The sequence below is a fragment of the Procambarus clarkii genome, chromosome 30 (assembly GCF_040958095.1).
Source record: "Procambarus clarkii isolate CNS0578487 chromosome 30, FALCON_Pclarkii_2.0, whole genome shotgun sequence".
Taxonomy (NCBI): domain Eukaryota; kingdom Metazoa; phylum Arthropoda; class Malacostraca; order Decapoda; family Cambaridae; genus Procambarus; species Procambarus clarkii.
Window position 1 is genome coordinate 25,448,626 of NC_091179.1, and position 20,421 is coordinate 25,469,046.

A 20,421-nucleotide genomic window follows, 5' to 3' on the forward strand; every position below is an offset into this window, starting at 1 on the left:
GGCGCTGGCTTGGTTGTTTGAGTGTTATTTGGGTTGTTTAGGGCGCTGTCTTGGTTGTTTGTGTGTTGTTTGGGTTGTTTAGAGCGCTGGCTTGGTTCTTTGGAGGTATTTGAGCTGTTAAGGACTCTGGCCTGACTGGTTGTGTTGCGTCTGGGGGTACTTGGGACCAGGCAAGACTGCGTATCCACGCAAGAGGTCAAGGGTCGTCAAAGGTCTGGCAACAAATTGGGTAAACCGTTGGAAGGTCATAAGGTCAGGGAGCCGGTAGAGCGAGACACAGCTGGTACCCCTTTTTCTGCTACCTCGTTCATGAAGCAGTATAGTTCCTTACTGCTGCGTTTCTCCTCATAATCTAGGTTATAACAGTTCTTCTTCAGACATACATTGTAATGGGTAATTTATAGACTGCAGAGCACTTTTAGAGTCACAGAATATCACTCCACCACCATTGAGCTTAAGGTACTCTGTGGCTACATAAATACCCAATTGCTCAGTCTGTGTCGTGCTTGCCCAGTTGTTCAGTCTCTGTGTACTAGACATGATCATTTCATTCATTTCTATACCACACATGCACAACCTGTTCTATCAGTGCCTAATTGCACAGAGCCATCAGTAAAGGCATAGGATTCAGTTGGTTTGAGATTTTGAAGATGACTGTCAATAGCTTCTAATGTTTTTTCAACATTGCGTTGGCTATATGCTGGTAGATCAGGGCTATAGCTATATGGGCCCCTCTGCTGTTTCTAAACCCATGCTGCCTGGTGTTGTACTTCTCTTCCTCTCCATGTACTTCACAAGTCTCTGATATATTATTTTTTCGAATATTTTCCCTGGTACTTCGTGGAGGAAATTTGGCCTGTAGTTTTCAGTTTGGGTTGGGGGTTTACCTGGCTTGGGGATTAATCTTATTGAGGCATTCTTGAAGTATGTGGGGAATAGTCCAGATGCAAGAGCTGCATTTATTATACATGTGTATTGATGGAGTGCAATCACTGGTAGGTTGGATAATACCATCTTATTTATCTTGCTGTTGCCCGGCGCCTTGTTCTGGAAACCCATAATTGTTTTATGGACCTCCGCAATGGTTATGTGTTTCATAAGGTGGCAGTCATCGCGTATGTTGTTAAGGTCTATTGTTTGCGTCGGGAGTAGTGCTGCAGCTCTGTTATCGACTTGAGTTGTAATTTCCCTTTCAAGATCGGAATAAAAGCTTAGATTTTCTTCCGGGTTTATCCTGAATATTTTTTCCTAGAACTTCCTGAATTCCTGTTCTTGTTCTCTCTCCTCATAGAGTTTATTTCCTGAGGCGTCTATGATGTAGGGTGTTTCCTCAGAAGAGCTTCCCATCACGGTCTTTACTTTTTTTCCAGAACTTTCCCGGGTTTCTGTAGTTGACTTGGATTTTGGTTATTAGGTCATCCTAATAGCCGGTTTGGGGAGCCGGTCGGCCGAGCGGACAGCACGCGGGGCTTGTGATCCTGTGGTCCTGGGTTCGATCCCAGGCGCCGGCGAGAAACAATGGGCAGAGTTTCTTTCACCCTATGCCCCTGTTACCTAGCAGTAAAATAGGTACCTGGGTGTTAGTTAGCTGTCACTGGCTGCTTCCTGGGGGTGGAGGCCTGGTCGAGGACCGGGCCGCGGGGACACTAAAGCCCCGAAATCATCTCAAGATAATCTCAAGATAACCCCATTGTTTGGTGTACTCTTGTTATGCGTAGATCTTGCAGCTCATCTTGAAGTTCCCTTTGTAGTCTTTTGCGCTCATCCGTCCACCCGTGTTGTGTTATGAGTTGTAGAAGGTTGTTATATCTGGTTTGCAGTGTCCTGAGTGTCTCTGGGGGGGGGGGGAGCGTTATATGGTGAGCTATGGGGATATAATCAATCATGCATTTTTCTATGGTGCTAATCCATGTATTTAGCTCTGTATTTATGCAGAGGTTTGTAATAATAGGTATTTGTATGGTCAGCACAGTAACCGGACCAGGCAATGTGATGTAGTCATTGCGCGAATTCTCCTTGGCTATAGACACATCTGGCAGGTTAGTGAAGCTGAGTCACTTCCAGAATATTCAGATTGTAAACTCTGTGACAAACCTTTAATGCATTCACTAGAACACAATATTGTTGAATGTGAAACCGTAAAAGATTTTAGACCTCCTGGCCTCTTGTACCACCAACTGTGTAACTATTTCATTGACTCAGGTGTTCTGGACGACATCCTAACAATTTATCCAAAATTTGCTTGCCCATTTTAAAGAATGAAGAACAATTTTTATTTATATTACTTCTAAGCTGCATCACTTATGAACCCATCCCTGCCCTTGTGTGGCAGTGCACAGTAGAAAGTTGTTTTCAAATATCCATACATTAAAACATTGATTGTAACCATGATATATATGTGTTTCAGCCTACAGTTTAGACCTATTGTCTTGTGTATGACCCTCTGTCCTGCGTGACAGTGAATACCACCATTATCCTCACTTTAATAAGACTTAATCGAAATCTTCAGATTAGGCAAAATTGTAATCAATTTTGTCAATAAAGATGTTAATAATAAAAACGTATTTATGCATGATGTTTCCTTTCTTTTTGAGAGATATATACAAGAGTTGTTACATTCTTAAATTTTTAAATTTTAAATTTTGCCCCGAGGGGCGAGTTTATTGGGCAGCGCCACTCATCTTGTGAGTGGACACACCGCCATAGCAGAATGTACAACACTCCCCAATAGGAAGAAAACCCGCTGGGTTGTTCATCCTGTCACTTGTACCCAGACACAGCTGGGACTTGCTTAACTGTCTCAAGTGAACAGCTCCTCAAACAAGAAGATTAACATCTGTCAACCCTTAAAAGCTTACGTTATCTTGCGAGGTGCAAAATGGGGAATCTTTTAAGAACAGTATCAATATTTGACAAATAGTGTTTTCCTAACTCAAACAATATGGGGTTTATTATTCTACACATATTCCTAATGTCTCTCAAGCCACTAGTACGCGTAGCGTTTCGGGCAGGTCCCTGGAATACGATCCCCGCCGCGAAGAATCGTTGTTACAACCAAGTACACATTTTACTGTTGAGTTAAACAGAGGCTACAGTTAAGGATTTGCGCCCAGTAAATCCTCCCCGGCCAGGATACGAACCCATGACATAGCGCTCGAGGAACACCAGGCGAGTGTCTTACCACTGCACCACGGAGACTGGTGAACGCCTCCTAGTCAGTTTTAGTGTATTGAAGTCTTGGTGGTGAGGGTTTCTGAATAGGGGTAGTTGACAGCGTCATTATTATTGGTAGGTGGTCGCTTGTGCTCACAGGGCCCCTTTCTATGTGGGTGTTTAGGAAGTGGTGGTGGTTTGACAGTATTATGTCTGGTTTACCACTGTGGCCTTGTCTGACATAGAGTTGTGGATGGGGAGGTTGAGTGCCACAGGGGGGGGGGGGGTGCCACGGGGGGGGGGTGCCACGTGAGAGTGCCATGGGGGGAGTGAATCTCACGTTGCCAGGGGGTCAGAACCTCGGCCCAGATAACGCCAGACCTCTGCGAATCCTCACTACACGCGTGACCTCTCACATTCCTCCTTCTCCACCCTACATCACCCCACCACCCTCTGCCACCCTCCACCCACTGCCATCCCCCCCCCGACCCACTGCCACCCACTCTTCACCCACTGCCATTCCCCATCCACTGCCATTCCCCACCCACTCTTCACCTACACCCCCACACCCCCACACTCGGCCACCCACCCCCACCTTCTGTCACCACCCACCCCCACCCACTGCCACCCCCCCCCCCCTCCCCCACCACCAAGAGGAGACTCTGGGAGAGATTAAAGCCCTTGCGGGTCCTTGTTGGTGTCAATCGTGGAATTAACGTGAGACGTGCTGGAATGTTTTCTATATAATTTATCCTCTCTGTGATTGACATACAATGCTCTACATCTCACACTGTATACAGAGCTAAAGTCCCTTGAAACTTTGTTAGAATGAAGCCATGCGCGTCATCCCTGGGGCTCCAAAGTCCACGAGAATAGTTACTATGAGAGCAGAGTTAAAATTCGCACCATAAGTGAGAGAATTTTTGTCCATTAGCACAGATTTCGGCGTTGAGTAGACCTCGGCAACACATGAATGTTGAGACTAAGCTTCCTAAATTTAAATTTAAATTTTGCCCCGAGGGGCGAGTTTATTGGGCAGTGCCACTCATCTTGTGAGTGGACACACCGCCATAGTGACAGTATTGGGCAGCGTCACTCATCCTGTGAGTGGACACACCGCTATAGTGACAGTATTGGGCAGCGCCGCTCATCCTGTGAGTGGACACACCGCCATAGTGACAGTATTGGGCAGCGCCTCTCATCTTGTGAGTGGACACACCGCCATAGTGACAGTATTGGGCAGCGCCACTCATCTTGTGAGTGGACACACCGCCATAGTGACAGTATTGGGCAGCGCCACTCATCTTGTGAGTGGACACACCGCCATAGTGACAGTATTGGGCAGCGTCACTCATCCTGTGAGTGGACACACCGCCATAGTGACAGTATTGGGCAGCGCCACTCATCTTGTGAGTGGACACACCGCCATAGCAGCATGTACAACACTCCCCAATAGGAAGAAAACCCGCTGGCTTCCTAATATGCCACACTCACCTGAGGTCGCTAGGAGAGAGGGACGTTTGATAACGTGTTATGGCTTTACAAGATAGCCAACTCCATCACAATATTAAATACGTACCATACTCATTTAATGATCACTGGCTACGTTATAAGACCAGTAACGCATGAACAGCATCACTGAGAGTACACAGCCTCTGTGTACTCTGTGTACTCTGTGTATCACTCGTGCACTCACAGCTCTACACACGCAGGTGACTGGCGCTTGTACTCTATAAACACCTTCTCTCAAGCGCATCAGTAACTGGGTTACTACGACTCAAACTGAGGCTAGGGCGCCTGACAGCTGGGTTATCTTGAGATCTTGAGGTTATCTTGAGATGATTTCGGGGCTTTTTAGTGTCCCCGCGGCCCGGTCCTCGACCAGGAAGCAGCCCGTGACAGCTGACTAACTCCCAGGTACCTATTTACTGCTAGGTAACAGGGGCATTCAGGGTGAAAGAAACTTTGCCCATTTGTTTCTGCCTCGTGCGGGAATCGAACCCGCGCCACAGAATTACGAGTCCTGCGCGCTATCCACCAGGCTACGAGGCCGGACAGCGCTTCGGATTCGTAGTCCTGAGGTTCCGCGTTCGATCCCCGGTTGGAGGCGGAGACAAATGGGCAAACTGCTTCTTTCACCTTGATGCCCCCTGTTACCTAGCAGTAAATAGGTACCTGGGAGTTAGACAGCTGCTATGGGCTGCTTCCTGGTGGTGGAGGCCTGGTCGAGGACCGGGCCGCGGGGTCACTAAGCCCCGAAATCATATCAAGATATCCTCAAGATTGCTAAAAAAAAATTGGTCCTACAATTGAGGAGAGTGAGCAACGAGGATAGACTGAGGGTACAAAATTTTAACGATACTGGAAGAAAGGAGAAATGGTACATGATCCTGGCATATAAAGTACTCAAGGGTATCGACGAGCTAAAGATAAACCATGTTTAGGATGAGAAGTAATGTAAGGAGAGGACATGAATGGAAATTATAGACGTGAGACACAGAGATATAAGGAAACATTTCTCCGGTGAAGGGCAGTAAACTAGTAGAGTGAACTAGGAGACCAAAGAGCAGAGGCTACCTCCATCTATAGTTATACAAGAAAACGTTATTAGCAAAAAAGGGGGGTCGGGAGTCATCCCATTGGACGATCGAAAGTTAGAAAGACGAGCACAGGAGCTGAAGCCTAGACCTAAAAACTTTGTAAGGTAAGCACTGTTAGGTAAAGCCCCAACACACTCTTCCCTGCGATAATGCAAAGGGTGTCCACTACCAACACCTGTGTGGCTCGTCAGTGGCCACTACCAACACCTGTGTGGCTAGTGAGTGGCCACTACCAACACCTGTGTGGCTAGTGAGTGGCCACTACCAACACCTGTGTGGCTAGTGAGTGGCCACTACCAACACCTGTGTGGCTAGTGAGTGGCCACTACCAACACCTGTGTGGCTCGTCAGTGGCCACTACCAACACCTGTGTGGCTAGTGAGTGGCCACTACCAACACCTGTTTGGCTCGTCAGTGGCCACTACCAACACCTGTGTGGCTCGTCAGTGTCCACTACCAACACCTGTGTGGCTAGTTAGTGGCCACTACCAACACCTGTGTGGCTCGTCAGTGGCCACTACCAACACCTGTGTGGCTCGTCAGTGGCCACTACCAACACCTGTGTGGCTAGTTAGTGGCCACTACCAACACCTGTGTGGCTCGTCAGTGGCCACTACCAACACCTGTGTGGCTAGTGAGTGGCCACTACCAACACCTGTTTGGCTCGTCAGTGGCCACTACCAACACCTGTGTGGCTCGTCAGTGGCCACTACCAACACCTGTGTGGCTAGTGAGTGGCCACTACCAACACCTGTTTGGCTCGTCAGTGGCCACTACCAACACCTGTGTGGCTCGTCAGTGGCCACTACCAACACCTGTGTGGCTCGTCAGTGTCCACTACCAACACCTGTGTGGCTAGTGAGTGGCCACTACCAACACCTGTGTGGCTAGTGAGTGGCCACTACCAACACCTGTGTGGCTCGTCAGTGGCCACTACCAACACCTGTGTGGCTCGTCAGTGGCCACTACCAACACCTGTGTGGCTAGTGAGTGGCCACTACCAACACCTGTGTGGCTAGTGAGTGGCCACTACCAACACCTGTGTGGCTAGTGAGTGGCCACTACCAACACCTGTGTGGCTCGTCAGTGGCCACTACCAACACCTGTGTGGCTCGTCAGTGGCCACTACCAACACCTGTGTGGCTCGTCAGTGGCCACTACCAACACCTGTGTGGCTAGTGAGTGGCCACTACCAACACCTGTGTGGCTCGTCAGTGGCCACTACCAACACCTGTGTGGCTCGTCAGTGGCCACTACCAACACCTGTGTGGCTAGTGAGTGGCCACTACCAACACCTGTGTGGCTAGTGAGTGGCCACTACCAACACCTGTGTGGCTCGTCAGTGGCCACTACCAACACCTGTGTGGCTAGTGAGTGGCCACTACCAACACCTGTGTGGCTTGTCAGTGGCCACTACCAACACCTGTGTGGCTCGTCAGTGGCCACTACCAACACCTGTGTGGCTCGTCAGTGGCCACTACCAACACCTGTGTGGCTCGTCAGTGGCCACTACCAACACCTGTGTGGCTCGTCAGTGGCCACTACCAACACCTGTGTGGCTAGTGAGTGGCCACTACCAACACCTGTGTGGCTCGTCAGTGGCCACTACCGACACCTGTGTGGCTCGTCAGTGGCCACTACCAACACCTGTGTGGCTCGTCAGTGGCCACTACCAACACCTGTGTGGCTAGTGAGTGGCCACTACCAACACCTGTGTGGCTAGTGAGTGGCCACTACCAACACCTGTGTGGCTCGTCAGTGGCCACTACCAACACCTGTGTGGCTAGTGAGTGGCCACTACCAACACCTGTGTGGCTAGTGAGTGGCCACTACCAACACCTGTTTAGCTCGTCAGTGGCCACTACCAACACCTGTGTGGCTAGTGAGTGGCCACTACCAACACCTGTTTGGCTCGTCAGTGGCCACTACCAACACCTGTGTGGCTAGTGAGTGGCCACTACCAACACCTGTGTGGCTCGTCAGTGGCCACTACCAACACCTGTTTGGCTCGTCAGTGGCCACTACCAACACCTGTGTGGCTAGTGAGTGGCCACTACCAACACCTGTGTGGCTCGTCAGTGGCCACTACCAACACCTGTGTGACTCGTGAGTGGCCGCCCAGCCCTTCACCCCACCAGCGAGACTGGCCAATCCCCTCACCACTATGTAAACATAAACACGACCTGTCCTGAATCAGCCTCTCACCTTCACAGCTGACTCACCCCACTCCACTCATCTCCCTCATCTCTCCCTCCTCTCTCTCTCTCTCTCTCTCTCTCTCTCCTCCCCGTCATTGTCCGTCTACACATGTGAATCTTTATTGACATTCACTACCATCATTTGTCCTGTCTCTACTGTACTGAAATGTGATGTTAACTATCCATGTGTGTTGACTACCTCGGCCGGCTTGTTGCTGCTGCAACTGTTGCTGTTGTCAACACTGGGAAACAATGTGTTAAAAATACCGGAAAAAAACAGCCAATGAAGAGAGACCAATTAGGATATCCCTTTGTAGTGTGACGTAGGCCTGTGTAGTCTTTGTGTAGTATATATATATATATAGATATATATATATATATATATATATATATATATATATATATATATATATATATATATATATATATATATATATATATATATATATCGTACCTAGTAGCCAGAACGCACTTCTCAGCCTACTATGCAAGGCCCGATTTGCCTAATAAGCCAAGTTTTCATGAATTAATTGTTTTTCGACTACCTAACCTACCTAACCTAACCTAACTTTTTCGGTTACCTAACCTAACCTATAAAGATAGGTTAGGTTAGGTTAGGTAGGGTTGGTTAGGTTCGGTCATATGTCTACGTTAATTTTAACTCCAATAAAAAAAAATTGACCTCATACATAGTGAAATGGGTAGCTTTATCATTTCATAAGAAAAAAATTAGTGAAAATATATTAATTCAGGAAAACCTGGCTTATTAGGCAAATCGGGCCTTGCATAGTAGGCTGAGAAGTGCGTTCTGGCTACTAGGTACGACTTATATATATATATATATATATATATATATATATATATATATATATATATATATATATATATATATATATATATATATATATATATATATATATATATATATATATATATATAGGGTACCACCTGTGGTGCAATTATAGGGCCCCACAGCCTCAGAGAAGGGAACACAGAGCATTCAGGGAAAACTTGCCATTTAACTCTGAATACGTAAGAGTGTTCGCTTCTCCTACCACCCCCCTTTTTTATGGTGTACACTTTATTACGCAAGGTTATACAGTTACATATTTGATTTTATACAAAAAATTAACATTAAGAGGACACAAGAAAAAGTTCACTTCCTAGAGGCTGTAGATTTCCTCGAACTCCTCCGACGGCGGGCAGGAACCGAGGATGCAGCGGGCATTCCCCCTCTGGATCGCGACACTGAGGCGCTGAAAGAGAAAACTTGCCACTATAGGGTCTCTTGTGGTGTCAATGAGCTTATAACCAAGATCCTTAAGAAACCTTCTTGCACTCTCTCCCCATGGGCCTAGGGTCTCGGACCCTATTGGAACGAAGTTGTACCGATGATCTAATTGCTTATACTTGGCTGACTTGTATCTTTCTCTGTGTGTCGCCGCGGCTCCTGCTGTGCCGGCAGAGAGGTTGATGTATGTGGTGGACAGGGTGGATACACAAGTATAGTTCCTCTTTAAATTTTGAGTTCCCAACTATAATGGCCAGTTTCGATGTTGAATTACTCTTTACTAATATTCCTTTGTTGGAAACCATTGATATTTGTGTTAATCAGTTATTTGCTGACACTAATTTAGTGTCTGGATTTTGTAGTAAAATGTTCAGACGGTTGTTAGAATTAGCGGTTAAAGACTCTGTCTTTATGTTTAATAATATATATTATAAACAAATTGATGGAGTAGCAATGGGGTCTCCTTTAGGTCCTGCACTGGATAATGCTTTTTTGAGTTTTCATGGAAAAAAATGGCTTGATAATTGTCCTTCGGCCTTTAAACCAGTCTTGTACAGGAGATATGTAGATGACACTTTTTTGTTGTTTAGGGACCAATGTCATATTGAGAAATTTAGAGAGTATCTTAATGCACAACATAGTAATATACGTTTTACTGCAGAGTGTGAAGTTGATAATTCATTGTCGTTTCTTGATGTAAAAGTGAATAACCTTAATGGGTTCAACACTAATGTTTTTAGGAAACCAACTTTTACTGGTTTAGGTTTAAATTTTAATTATTTTGTTCCTGATATTTTTAAGAAAAATGCTATTAACACTCTACTGAATAGGGCCTTTGTTTTATGTTCTAATTGGAATAACTTTGATCAAGAAATTAATTTTCTTGTGATTTTTTTTTCAAATAATGGTTATCCTGTGCATATGGTTTATACCTTTATAAGGAATTTCTTAAATAAGAAGTTTCACCCATCGTGTAGGATTACTACAGTGGAAAGGGATCTTAAATATATTATATTACCATTTTATGGCAGTATTAGTTTTTCTGTAAGGAGTCGTTTGAGGAGACTGTTGCAGCAGTGTTATCCTCAAGTAGACTTTAGATTTATTTTTGTCAACACAAATACCATAGGCTCTTATTTTAAATTTAAAGATAAAGTGCCTACCCCCTTGTGCTCAAATGTCGTATATATGTATAATTGTTCCAGCTGTAATGGTGGATATATCGGGAGTTCCATTCGGAACTTTAAGATTAGGATACTTGAGCACCGGGGATTATCTTTTAGGACTGGATTACCATTGTCTAAACCAGCATTTTCGGAGATTAGAAACCATTGTTATGAGTTTAATCATTCTCTGCTGGAATCTGATTTTAAAATTCTGGACACTTGTATGAATGGCCAGTCAGACTTGAGAGTAATGGAATCCTTATATATAAAGGAGCTGCGGCCTCTGTTAAATAGCAACCTTTCAGCTGTTCAATTGTACACTGTATAGTGCACAGTAGGACCTGTAATTTGATTTATAGTTCATTCTGGTAGTTTAATTTTATTATAATTTTGTTTAGTTTACCATGTCTTTGCCTTTTCTTACTTATTTTAAGTCTTGACATTGTACATTATTCAAATTTTTTTATTTAGGATATATAATACATTTTTTGGTATTTAGATTTGTTTAATATTTAAGTTTTTATAAGATTTTGGTTAGTACTTTATAATTGTCGCTTATTCTGCTTGCATTTTATATACATTTTTTGTAGATTTGTAGTTATTATATGAATATTTGTAATAGTGTTTAGTATCTATGTGTTGGCTATCAAGTTTCACTCCTGTTGAGCACTTCGCGTAAGTTTAACAGTATTGGTTTATTTTAGTAGTTATAAAATTCCTCTTGTAATTTAATGGATTTTTAAATTAGCTTTTATCTGTGTGATGGTTAATAAGTTTTATTTGTGTTGATCACTTTAAGTAAACTTAAGTGTTTTGTTTTTTAATCAATTACCTTTCTTTGATAGGCAATTATATTCAGTATGAGTTCTTTGTTTAACAGTTATTTGATTGTGATTTCTGTTTTTTCTTTTAGATCTGATGATGAATACGAGAAGTATTAGAAACGTTATGCATTTTAAAGTAAAGAATCTGAAACAAGATCTTCAGTATATCCCTGGTTTTCCTATTCATCTTAAATATATATATATATATATATATATATATATATATATATATATATATATATATATATATATATATATATATATATATATATATATTAGTATATTTTGGTAGCAGTCTTTCCTGTAGACATATATTATTAAATATGACCGAAAAAGTAAGATTAATAATTCTAACACGAATTTTCTCAATCTTTCGTACATTACGCTTCACTGTTGGAGGTAAATCAAAAATCACTTCTCCAAAATTCATTTTTATTTCTAGTCTGACGCGACACGGGCGCGTTTCGTAAAACTTATTACATTTTCAAAGACTTCACAAATACACAACTGATTAGAACGTATCTCTGATTTTATATCTACATTTGAGTGAGGTGGGAGGGGTGATGTGGCATTAACACAAGACAGAACAGGAGGGGATATTAATAGGGTATTAAAAGTATCAACACAAGACAGAACAGAAACAATGGGTATTGAATAGAAGTGTTTGTAGAAAGCCTATTGGTCCATATTTCTTGATGCTTCTATATTGGAGCGGAGTCTTGAGGTGGGTAGAATATAGTTGTGCATTAATTGGCTGTTGATTGCTGGTGTTGACTTCTTGATGTGTAGTGCCTCGCAAACGTCAAGCCGCCTGTTATCGCTGTATCTATCGATGATTTCTGTGTTGTTTACTAGGATTTCTCTGGCGATGGTTTGGTTATGGGAAGAGATTATATGTTCCTTAATGGAGCCCTGTTGCTTATGCATCGTTAAACGCCTAGAAAGAGATGTTGTTGTCTTGCCTATATACTGGGTTTTTTGGAGCTTACAGTCCCCAAGTGGGCATTTGAAGGCATACACGACATTAGTCTCTTTTAAAGCGTTCTGTTTTGTGTCTGGAGAGTTTCTCATGAGTAGGCTGGCCGTTTTTCTGGTTTTATAGTAAATCGTCAGTTGTATCCTCTGATTTTTGTCTGTAGGGATAACGTTTCTATTAACAATATCTTTCAGGACCCTTTCCTCCGTTTTATGAGCTGTGGAAAAGAAGTTCCTGTAAAATAGTCTAATAGGGGGTATAGGTGTTGTGTTAGTTGTCTCTTCAGAGGTTGCATGGCTTTTCACTTTCCTTCTTATGATGTCTTCGATGAAACCATTGGAGAAGCCGTTATTGACTAGGACCTGCCTTACCCTACAGAGTTCTTCGTCGACTTGCTTCCATTCTGAGCTGTGGCTGAGAGCACGGTCGACGTATGCGTTAACAACACTCCTCTTGTACCTGTCAGGGCAGTCGCTGTTGGCATTTAGGCACATTCCTATGTTTGTTTCCTTTGTGTAGACTGCAGTGTGGAAACCTCCGCCCTTTTTACACAGGTACCTGATGTCAGACATCTGCAGAAGCTGAAGGAGGCATTTGAGCAGAGTTCCGTGCTGCGTTTCACTTACGAGACGGAAAAGGATGGGAAGCTGCCTTTTCTAGATGTAACAGTCATGGAAAAGGGCGGAGGTTTCCACACTGCAGTCTACACTAAGGAAACAAACATAGGAATGTGCCTAAATGCCAACAGCGACTGCCCTGACAGGTACAAGAGGAGTGTTGTTAACGCATACGTCGACCGTGCTCTCAGCCACAGCTCAGAATGGAAGCAAGTCGACGAAGAACTCTGTAGGGTAAGGCAGGTCCTAGTCAATAACGGCTTCTCCAATGGTTTCATCGAAGACATCATAAGAAGGAAAGTGAAAAGCCATGCAACCTCTGAAGAGACAACTAACACAACACCTATACCCCCTATTAGACTATTTTACAGGAACTTCTTTTCCACAGCTCATAAAACGGAGGAAAGGGTCCTGAAAGATATTGTTAATAGAAACGTTATCCCTACAGACAAAAATCAGAGGATACAACTGACGATTTACTATAAAACCAGAAAAACGGCCAGCCTACTCATGAGAAACTCTCCAGACACAAAACAGAACGCTTTAAAAGAGACTAATGTCGTCTATGCCTTCAAATGCCCACTTGGGGACTGTAAGCTCCAAAAAACCCAGTATATAGGCAAGACAACAACATCTCTTTCTAGGCGTTTAACGATGCATAAGCAACAGGGCTCCATTAAGGAACATATAATCTCTTCCCATAACCAAACCATCGCCAGAGAAATCCTAGTAAACAACACAGAAATCATCGATAGATACAGCGATAGCAGGCGGCTTGACGTTTGCGAGGCACTACACATCAAGAAGTCAACACCAGCAATCAACAGCCAATTAATGCACAACTATATTCTACCCACCTCAAGACTCCGCTCCAATATAGAAGCATCAAGAAATATGGACCAATAGGCTTTCTACAAACACTTCTATTCAATACCCATTGTTTCTGTTCTGTCTTGTGTTGATACTTTTAATACCCTATTAATATCCCCTCCTGTTCTGTCTTGTGTTAATGCCACATCACCCTTACCACCTCACTCAAATGTAGATATAAAATCAGAGATACGTTCTAATCAGTTGTGTATTTGTGAAGTCTTTGAAAATGTAATAAGTTTTACGAAACGCGCCCGTGTCGCGTCAGACTAGAAATAGAAATGAATTTTGGAGAAGTGATTTTTGATTTACCTCCAACAGTGAAGCATAATGTACGAAAGATTGAGAAAATTCGTGTTAGAATTATTAATCTTACTTTTTCGGTCATATTTAATAATATATGTCTACAGGAAAGACTGCTACCAAAATATACAAATATATATATATATATATATATATAATATTAGTATTTTTGTATATTTAGCACTTTTTAGTATTTTGTGCTAAAAATTTTATGTTCATATGTGATAGTAATCTTTGTGTTTTGTTTCAGGTGTGTACTGCGGAGTGAAGCAGGTGTGTACTGCGGAGTGAAGCAGGTGTGTACTGCGGAGTGAAGCAGGTGTGTACTGCGGAGTGAAGCAGGTGTGTACTGCGGAGTGAAGCAGGTGTGGCCAGGAAGCAGATAGTAGTAAGTGCGGGCGAAGTAGTGTTCTTTTTTTTTTAATTTTGCTCCGAGGGGCGAGTTTATTGGGCAGCGTCACTCATCCTGTGAGTGGACACACCGCCATAGTGACAGTATTGGGCAGCGCCACTCATCCTGTGAGTGGACACACCGCCATAGTGACAGTATTGGGCAGCGCCACTCATCCTGTGAGTGGACACACCGCCATAGTGACAGTATTGGGCAGCGTCACTCATCCTGTGAGTGGACACACCGCCATAGTGACAGTATTGGGCAGCGTCACTCATCCTGTGAGTGGACACACCGCCATAGTGACAGTATTGGGCAGCGCCACTCATCCTGTGAGTGGACACACCGCCATAGTGACAGTATTGGGCAGCGCCACTCATCCTGTGAGTGGACACACCGCCATAGTGACAGTATTGGGCAGCGCCACTCATCCTGTGAGTGGACACACCGCCATAGTGACAGTATTGGGCAGCGCCACTCATCCTGTGAGTGGACACACCGCCATAGTGACAGTATTGGGCAGCGTCACTCATCCTGTGAGTGGACACACCGCCATAGTGACAGTATTGGGCAGCGCCACTCATCCTGTGAGTGGACACACCGCCATAGTGACAGTATTGGGCAGCGTCACTCATCCTGTGAGTGGACACACCGCCATAGTGACAGTATTGGGCAGCGCCACTCATCCTGTGAGTGGACACACCGCCATAGTGACAGTATTGGGCAGCGTCACTCATCCTGTGAGTGGACACACCGCCATAGTGACAGTATTGGGCAGCGCCACTCATCCTGTGAGTGGACACACCGCCATAGTGACAGTATTGGGCAGCGCCACTCATCCTGTGAGTGGACACACCGCCATAGTGACAGTATTGGGCAGCGTCACTCATCCTGTGAGTGGACACACCGCCATAGTGACAGTATTGGGCAGCGCCACTCATCCTGTGAGTGGACACACCGCCATAGTGACAGTATTGGGCAGCGCCACTCATCCTGTGAGTGGACACACCGCCATAGTGACAGTATTGGGCAGCGTCACTCATCCTGTGAGTGGACACACCGCCATAGTGACAGTATTGGGCAGCGCCACTCATCCTGTGAGTGGACACACCGCCATAGTGACAGTATTGGGCAGCGCCACTCATCCTGTGAGTGGACACACCGCCATAGTGACAGTATTGGGCAGCGTCACTCATCCTGTGAGTGGACACACCGCCATAGTGACAGTATTGGGCAGCGTCACTCATCCTGTGAGTGGACACACCGCCATAGTGACAGTATTGGGCAGCGCCACTCATCCTGTGAGTGGACACACCGCCATAGTGACAGTATTGGGCAGCGCCACTCATCCTGTGAGTGGACACACCGCCATAGTGACAGTATTGGGCAGCGTCACTCATCCTGTGAGTGGACACACCGCCATAGTGACAGTATTGGGCAGCGTCACTCATCCTGTGAGTGGACACACCGCCATAGTGACAGTATTGGGCAGCGTCACTCATCCTGTGAGTGGACACACCGCCATAGTGACAGTATTGGGCAGCGTCACTCATCCTGTGAGTGGACACACCGCCATAGTGACAGTATTGGGCAGCGCCACTCATCCTGTGAGTGGACACACCGCCATAGTGACAGTATTGGGCAGCGCCACTCATCCTGTGAGTGGACACACCGCCATAGTGACAGTATTGGACAGCGCCACTCATCCTGTGAGTGGACACACCGCCATAGTGACAGTATTGGGCAGCGCCACTCATCCTGTGAGTGGACACACCGCCATAGTGACAGTATTGGGCAGCGCCACTCATCCTGTGAGTGGACACACCGCCATAGTGACAGTATTGGGCAGCGTCACTCATCTTGTGAGTGGACACACCGCCATAGTGACAGTATTGGGCAGCGCCACTCATCCTGTGAGTGGACACACCGCCATAGTGACAGTATTGGGCAGCGCCACTCATCCTGTGAGTGGACACACCGCCATAGTGACAGTATTGGGCAGCGCCACTCATCCTGTGAGTGGACACACCGCCATAGTGACAGTATTGGGCAGCGCCACTCATCCTGTGAGTGGACACACCGCCATAGTGACAGTATTGGGCAGCGCCACTCATCCTGTGAGTGGACACACCGCCATAGTGACAGTATTGGGCAGCGTCACTCATCCTGTGAGTGGACACACCGCCATAGTGACAGTATTGGGCAGCGTCACTCATCCTGTGAGTGGACACACCGCCATAGTGACAGTATTGGGCAGCGTCACTCATCCTGTGAGTGGACACACCGCTATAGTGACAGTATTGGGCAGCGCCACTCATCTTGTGAGTGGACACACCGCCATAGTGACAGTATTGGGCAGCGCCACTCATCCTGTGAGTGGACACACCGCCATAGTGACAGTATTGGGCAGCGCCACTCATCCTGTGAGTGGACACACCGCCATAGTGACAGTATTGGGCAGCGCCACTCATCCTGTGAGTGGACACACCGCCATAGTGACAGTATTGGGCAGCGCCACTCATCCTGTGAGTGGACACACCGCCATAGTGACAGTATTGGGCAGCGCCACTCATCCTGTGAGTGGACACACCGCCATAGTGACAGTATTGGGCTGCGCCACTCATCCTGTGAGTGGACACACCGCCATAGTGACAGTATTGGGCAGCGTCACTCATCCTGTGAGTGGACACACCGCCATAGTGACAGTATTGGGCAGCGCCACTCATCCTGTGAGTGGACACACCGCCATAGTGACAGTATTGGGCTGCGCCACTCATCCTGTGAGTGGACACACCGCCATAGTGACAGTATTGGGCAGCGTCACTCATCCTGTGAGTGGACACACCGCCATAGTGACAGTATTGGGCAGCGTCACTCATCCTGTGAGTGGACACACCGCTATAGTGACAGTATTGGGCAGCGCCACTCATCTTGTGAGTGGTCACACCGCCATAGTGACAGTATTGGGCAGCGCCACTCATCCTGTGAGTGGACACACCGCCATAGTGACAGTATTGGGCAGCGCCACTCATCCTGTGAGTGGACACACCGCCATAGTGACAGTATTGGGCAGCGCCACTCATCCTGTGAGTGGACACACCGCCATAGTGACAGTATTGGGCAGCGCCACTCATCCTGTGAGTGGACACACCGCCATAGTGACAGTATTGGGCAGCGCCACTCATCCTGTGAGTGGACACACCACCATAGTGACAGTATTGGGCAGCGTCACTCATCCTGTGAGTGGACACACCGCCATAGTGACAGTATTGGGCAGCGCCACTCATCCTGTGAGTGGACACACCGCCATAGTGACAGTATTGGGCAGCGCCACTCATCCTGTGAGTGGACACACCGCCATAGTGACAGTATTGGGCAGCGCCACTCATCCTGTGAGTGGACACACCGCCATAGTGACAGTATTGGGCAGCGCCACTCATCCTGTGAGTGGACACACCGCCATAGTGACAGTATTGGGCAGCGCCACTCATCCTGTGAGTGGACACACCGCCATAGTGACAGTATTGGGCAGCGCCACTCATCCTGTGAGTGGACACACCGCCATAGTGACAGTATTGGGCAGCGCCACTCATCCTGTGAGTGGACACACCACCATAGTGACAGTATTGGGCAGCGTCACTCATCCTGTGAGTGGACACACCGCCATAGTGACAGTATTGGGCAGCGTCACTCATCCTGTGAGTGGACACACCGCCATAGTGACAGTATTGGGCAGCGCCACTCATCCTGTGAGTGGACACACCGCCATAGTGATAGTATTGGGCAGCGCCACTCATCCTGTGAGTGGACACACCGCCATAGTGACAGTATTGGGCAGCGCCACTCATCCTGTGAGTGGACACACCGCCATAGTGACAGTATTGGGCAGCGCCACTCATCCTGTGAGTGCACACACCGCCATAGTGACAGTATTGGGCAGCGCCACTCATCCTGTGAGTGGACACACCGCCATAGCAGCATGTACAACACTCCCCAATAGGAAGAAAACCCGCTGGGTTGTTCATCCTGTCACTTGTACCCAGACACAGCTGGGACTTGCTTAACTGTCTCAAGTGAACAGCTCCTCAAACAAGAAGATTAACGTCTGTCAACCCTTAAAATCTTACGTTATCTTGCGGGTGCAAAATGGGGGAATCTTTTAAGAACAGCATCAATATTTGACAAATAGGGTTTTCCTAACTCAAACAATGTGGGGTTTAATTCTACACATACTTCTAATGTCTCTCAGGTGTTCACATTCACGTAGATAGTGGTCAAGGCGGTGTGCGTCACTCTCACCACAGATTCTGCAACTTCGCTGCTCAACTGTTGTTTCCATTCCGTATCGAGGTGGTGGTGGTGGTGGAAGGGGTGGGGGGATGGGGTGGTTTGTTATTGGGGGGGTCTACTATACTTACAGTGTCACCGTGGTGCACTATACTTAGTGTCACCGTGGTGCACTATACTTAGTGTCACCGTGGTGCACTATACTTAGTGTCACCAACTAATTACTCAATCAACTAATGAACTGTTATGTCTGGAGCGTGGCGGAGTAGTTCCTGCTTCCCCCACACTACTCCCCACCTCCCCCTTACACTGTGTCCCCCCCCCCAATATTTCCCTTCCCCCCCGACACCTCACACGTAACCTAGTGGCTTCCAGGTGTATCATGACCCTTGACCCCTGAGTACACTACCCCCGCTCCTCCACCCACACCTGACCTTCCCTAAACCACGACCAGTCCCCCACGGGCCCCTCGCTCGATCCCCGGATATCATCACCAGCTATGCTAGCTTGGTCAACAATACCTGCCTTCGTAAATCTCGGTAAACAATCATTCGCAACCATACGCCACGTATGTCAGACCAATTCCGGGATATGCAGCGCTGCGTCTAAATTTAGTATAGGCACGTGCCCAAACGAAATTGTAGAAGATGAGGAGTGTGCTGCCAGACTTGTCTCTCAACCGAGAGGTCTGAGTGAAGAACAGTTCTCTCTCGTAGAACAGCCTCGGTGTTCTTTGACGTGTTCTGCAGGAGGCGACGATGAGGCCCTTTGGAGGCGACGATGAGGCCCTTTGGAGGCGACGATGGGGCCCTTTGGAGGCGACGATGGGGACCTTTGGAGGCGACGATGGGGACCTTTGGAGGCGACGATGGGGACCTTTTGGAGGCGACGATGGGGACCTTTTGGAGGCGACGATGGAGACCTTTGGAAGCGACGATGGGGTCCTTTGGAGGCGACGATGGGGACCTTTGGAGGCGACGATGGGGACCTTTGGAGGCGACGATGGGGACCTTTGGAGGCGACGATGGGGACCTTTTGGAGGCGACGATGGGGACCTTTTGGAAGCGACGATGGGGACCTTTGGAAGCGACGATGGGGACCTTTGGAGGCGACGATGGGGGACCTTTGGAGACGACGATAAGGCCCTTTGGAGGCGACGATGGAGACCTTTGGAGGCGACGATGGGGACCTTTGGAAGCGACGATGGAGACCTTTGGAAGCGACGATGGAGACCTTTGGAAGCGACGATGGAAACCTTTGGAGGCGACGATGGGGACCTTTGGAGGCGACGATGGGGACCTTTGGAGGCGACGATGGGGGACCTTTGGAGACGACGATAAGGCCCTTTGGAGGCGACGATGGAGACCTTTGGAGGCGACGATGGGGACCTTTGGAGGCGACGATAAGGCCCTTTGGAGGCGACGATGGAGACCTTTGGAAGCGACGATGGAGACCTTTGGAAGCGACGATGGGGACCTTTGGAGGCGACGATGGGGGACCTTTGGAGACGACGATAAGGCCCTTTGGAGGCGACGATGGAGACCTTTGGAGGCGACGATGGAGACTTTTGGAGGCGACGATGGCGACCTTTGGAGGGGTGGGAGGAAGGCCTCGCAGACCCCGTGTGTCAGCACGGGTGACGGGAGGAGAGGTGCTGCACACTGGTGCCAAGCTTTAGTTACACCGTGATAAATGGTTGCCGCCATCTGGACGTTGACAGACGCCATTACCCGCTAAGACGACGT

At 47.1% G+C, this 20,421-nt stretch overlaps 1 protein-coding gene across 1 annotated transcript; it reads right to left on the reverse strand.

The window, feature by feature from the left end:
- Positions 1–19,287: 19,287 nt before the first annotated feature.
- On the reverse strand, positions 19,288–20,403 carry LOC138369972 (serine/arginine repetitive matrix protein 1-like). Its single transcript, XM_069333731.1, has one exon. It carries the CDS (start codon positions 20,401–20,403, stop codon positions 19,288–19,290), a length of 1,116 nt encoding a protein of 371 aa, XP_069189832.1.
- Positions 20,404–20,421: the final 18 nt, after the last annotated feature.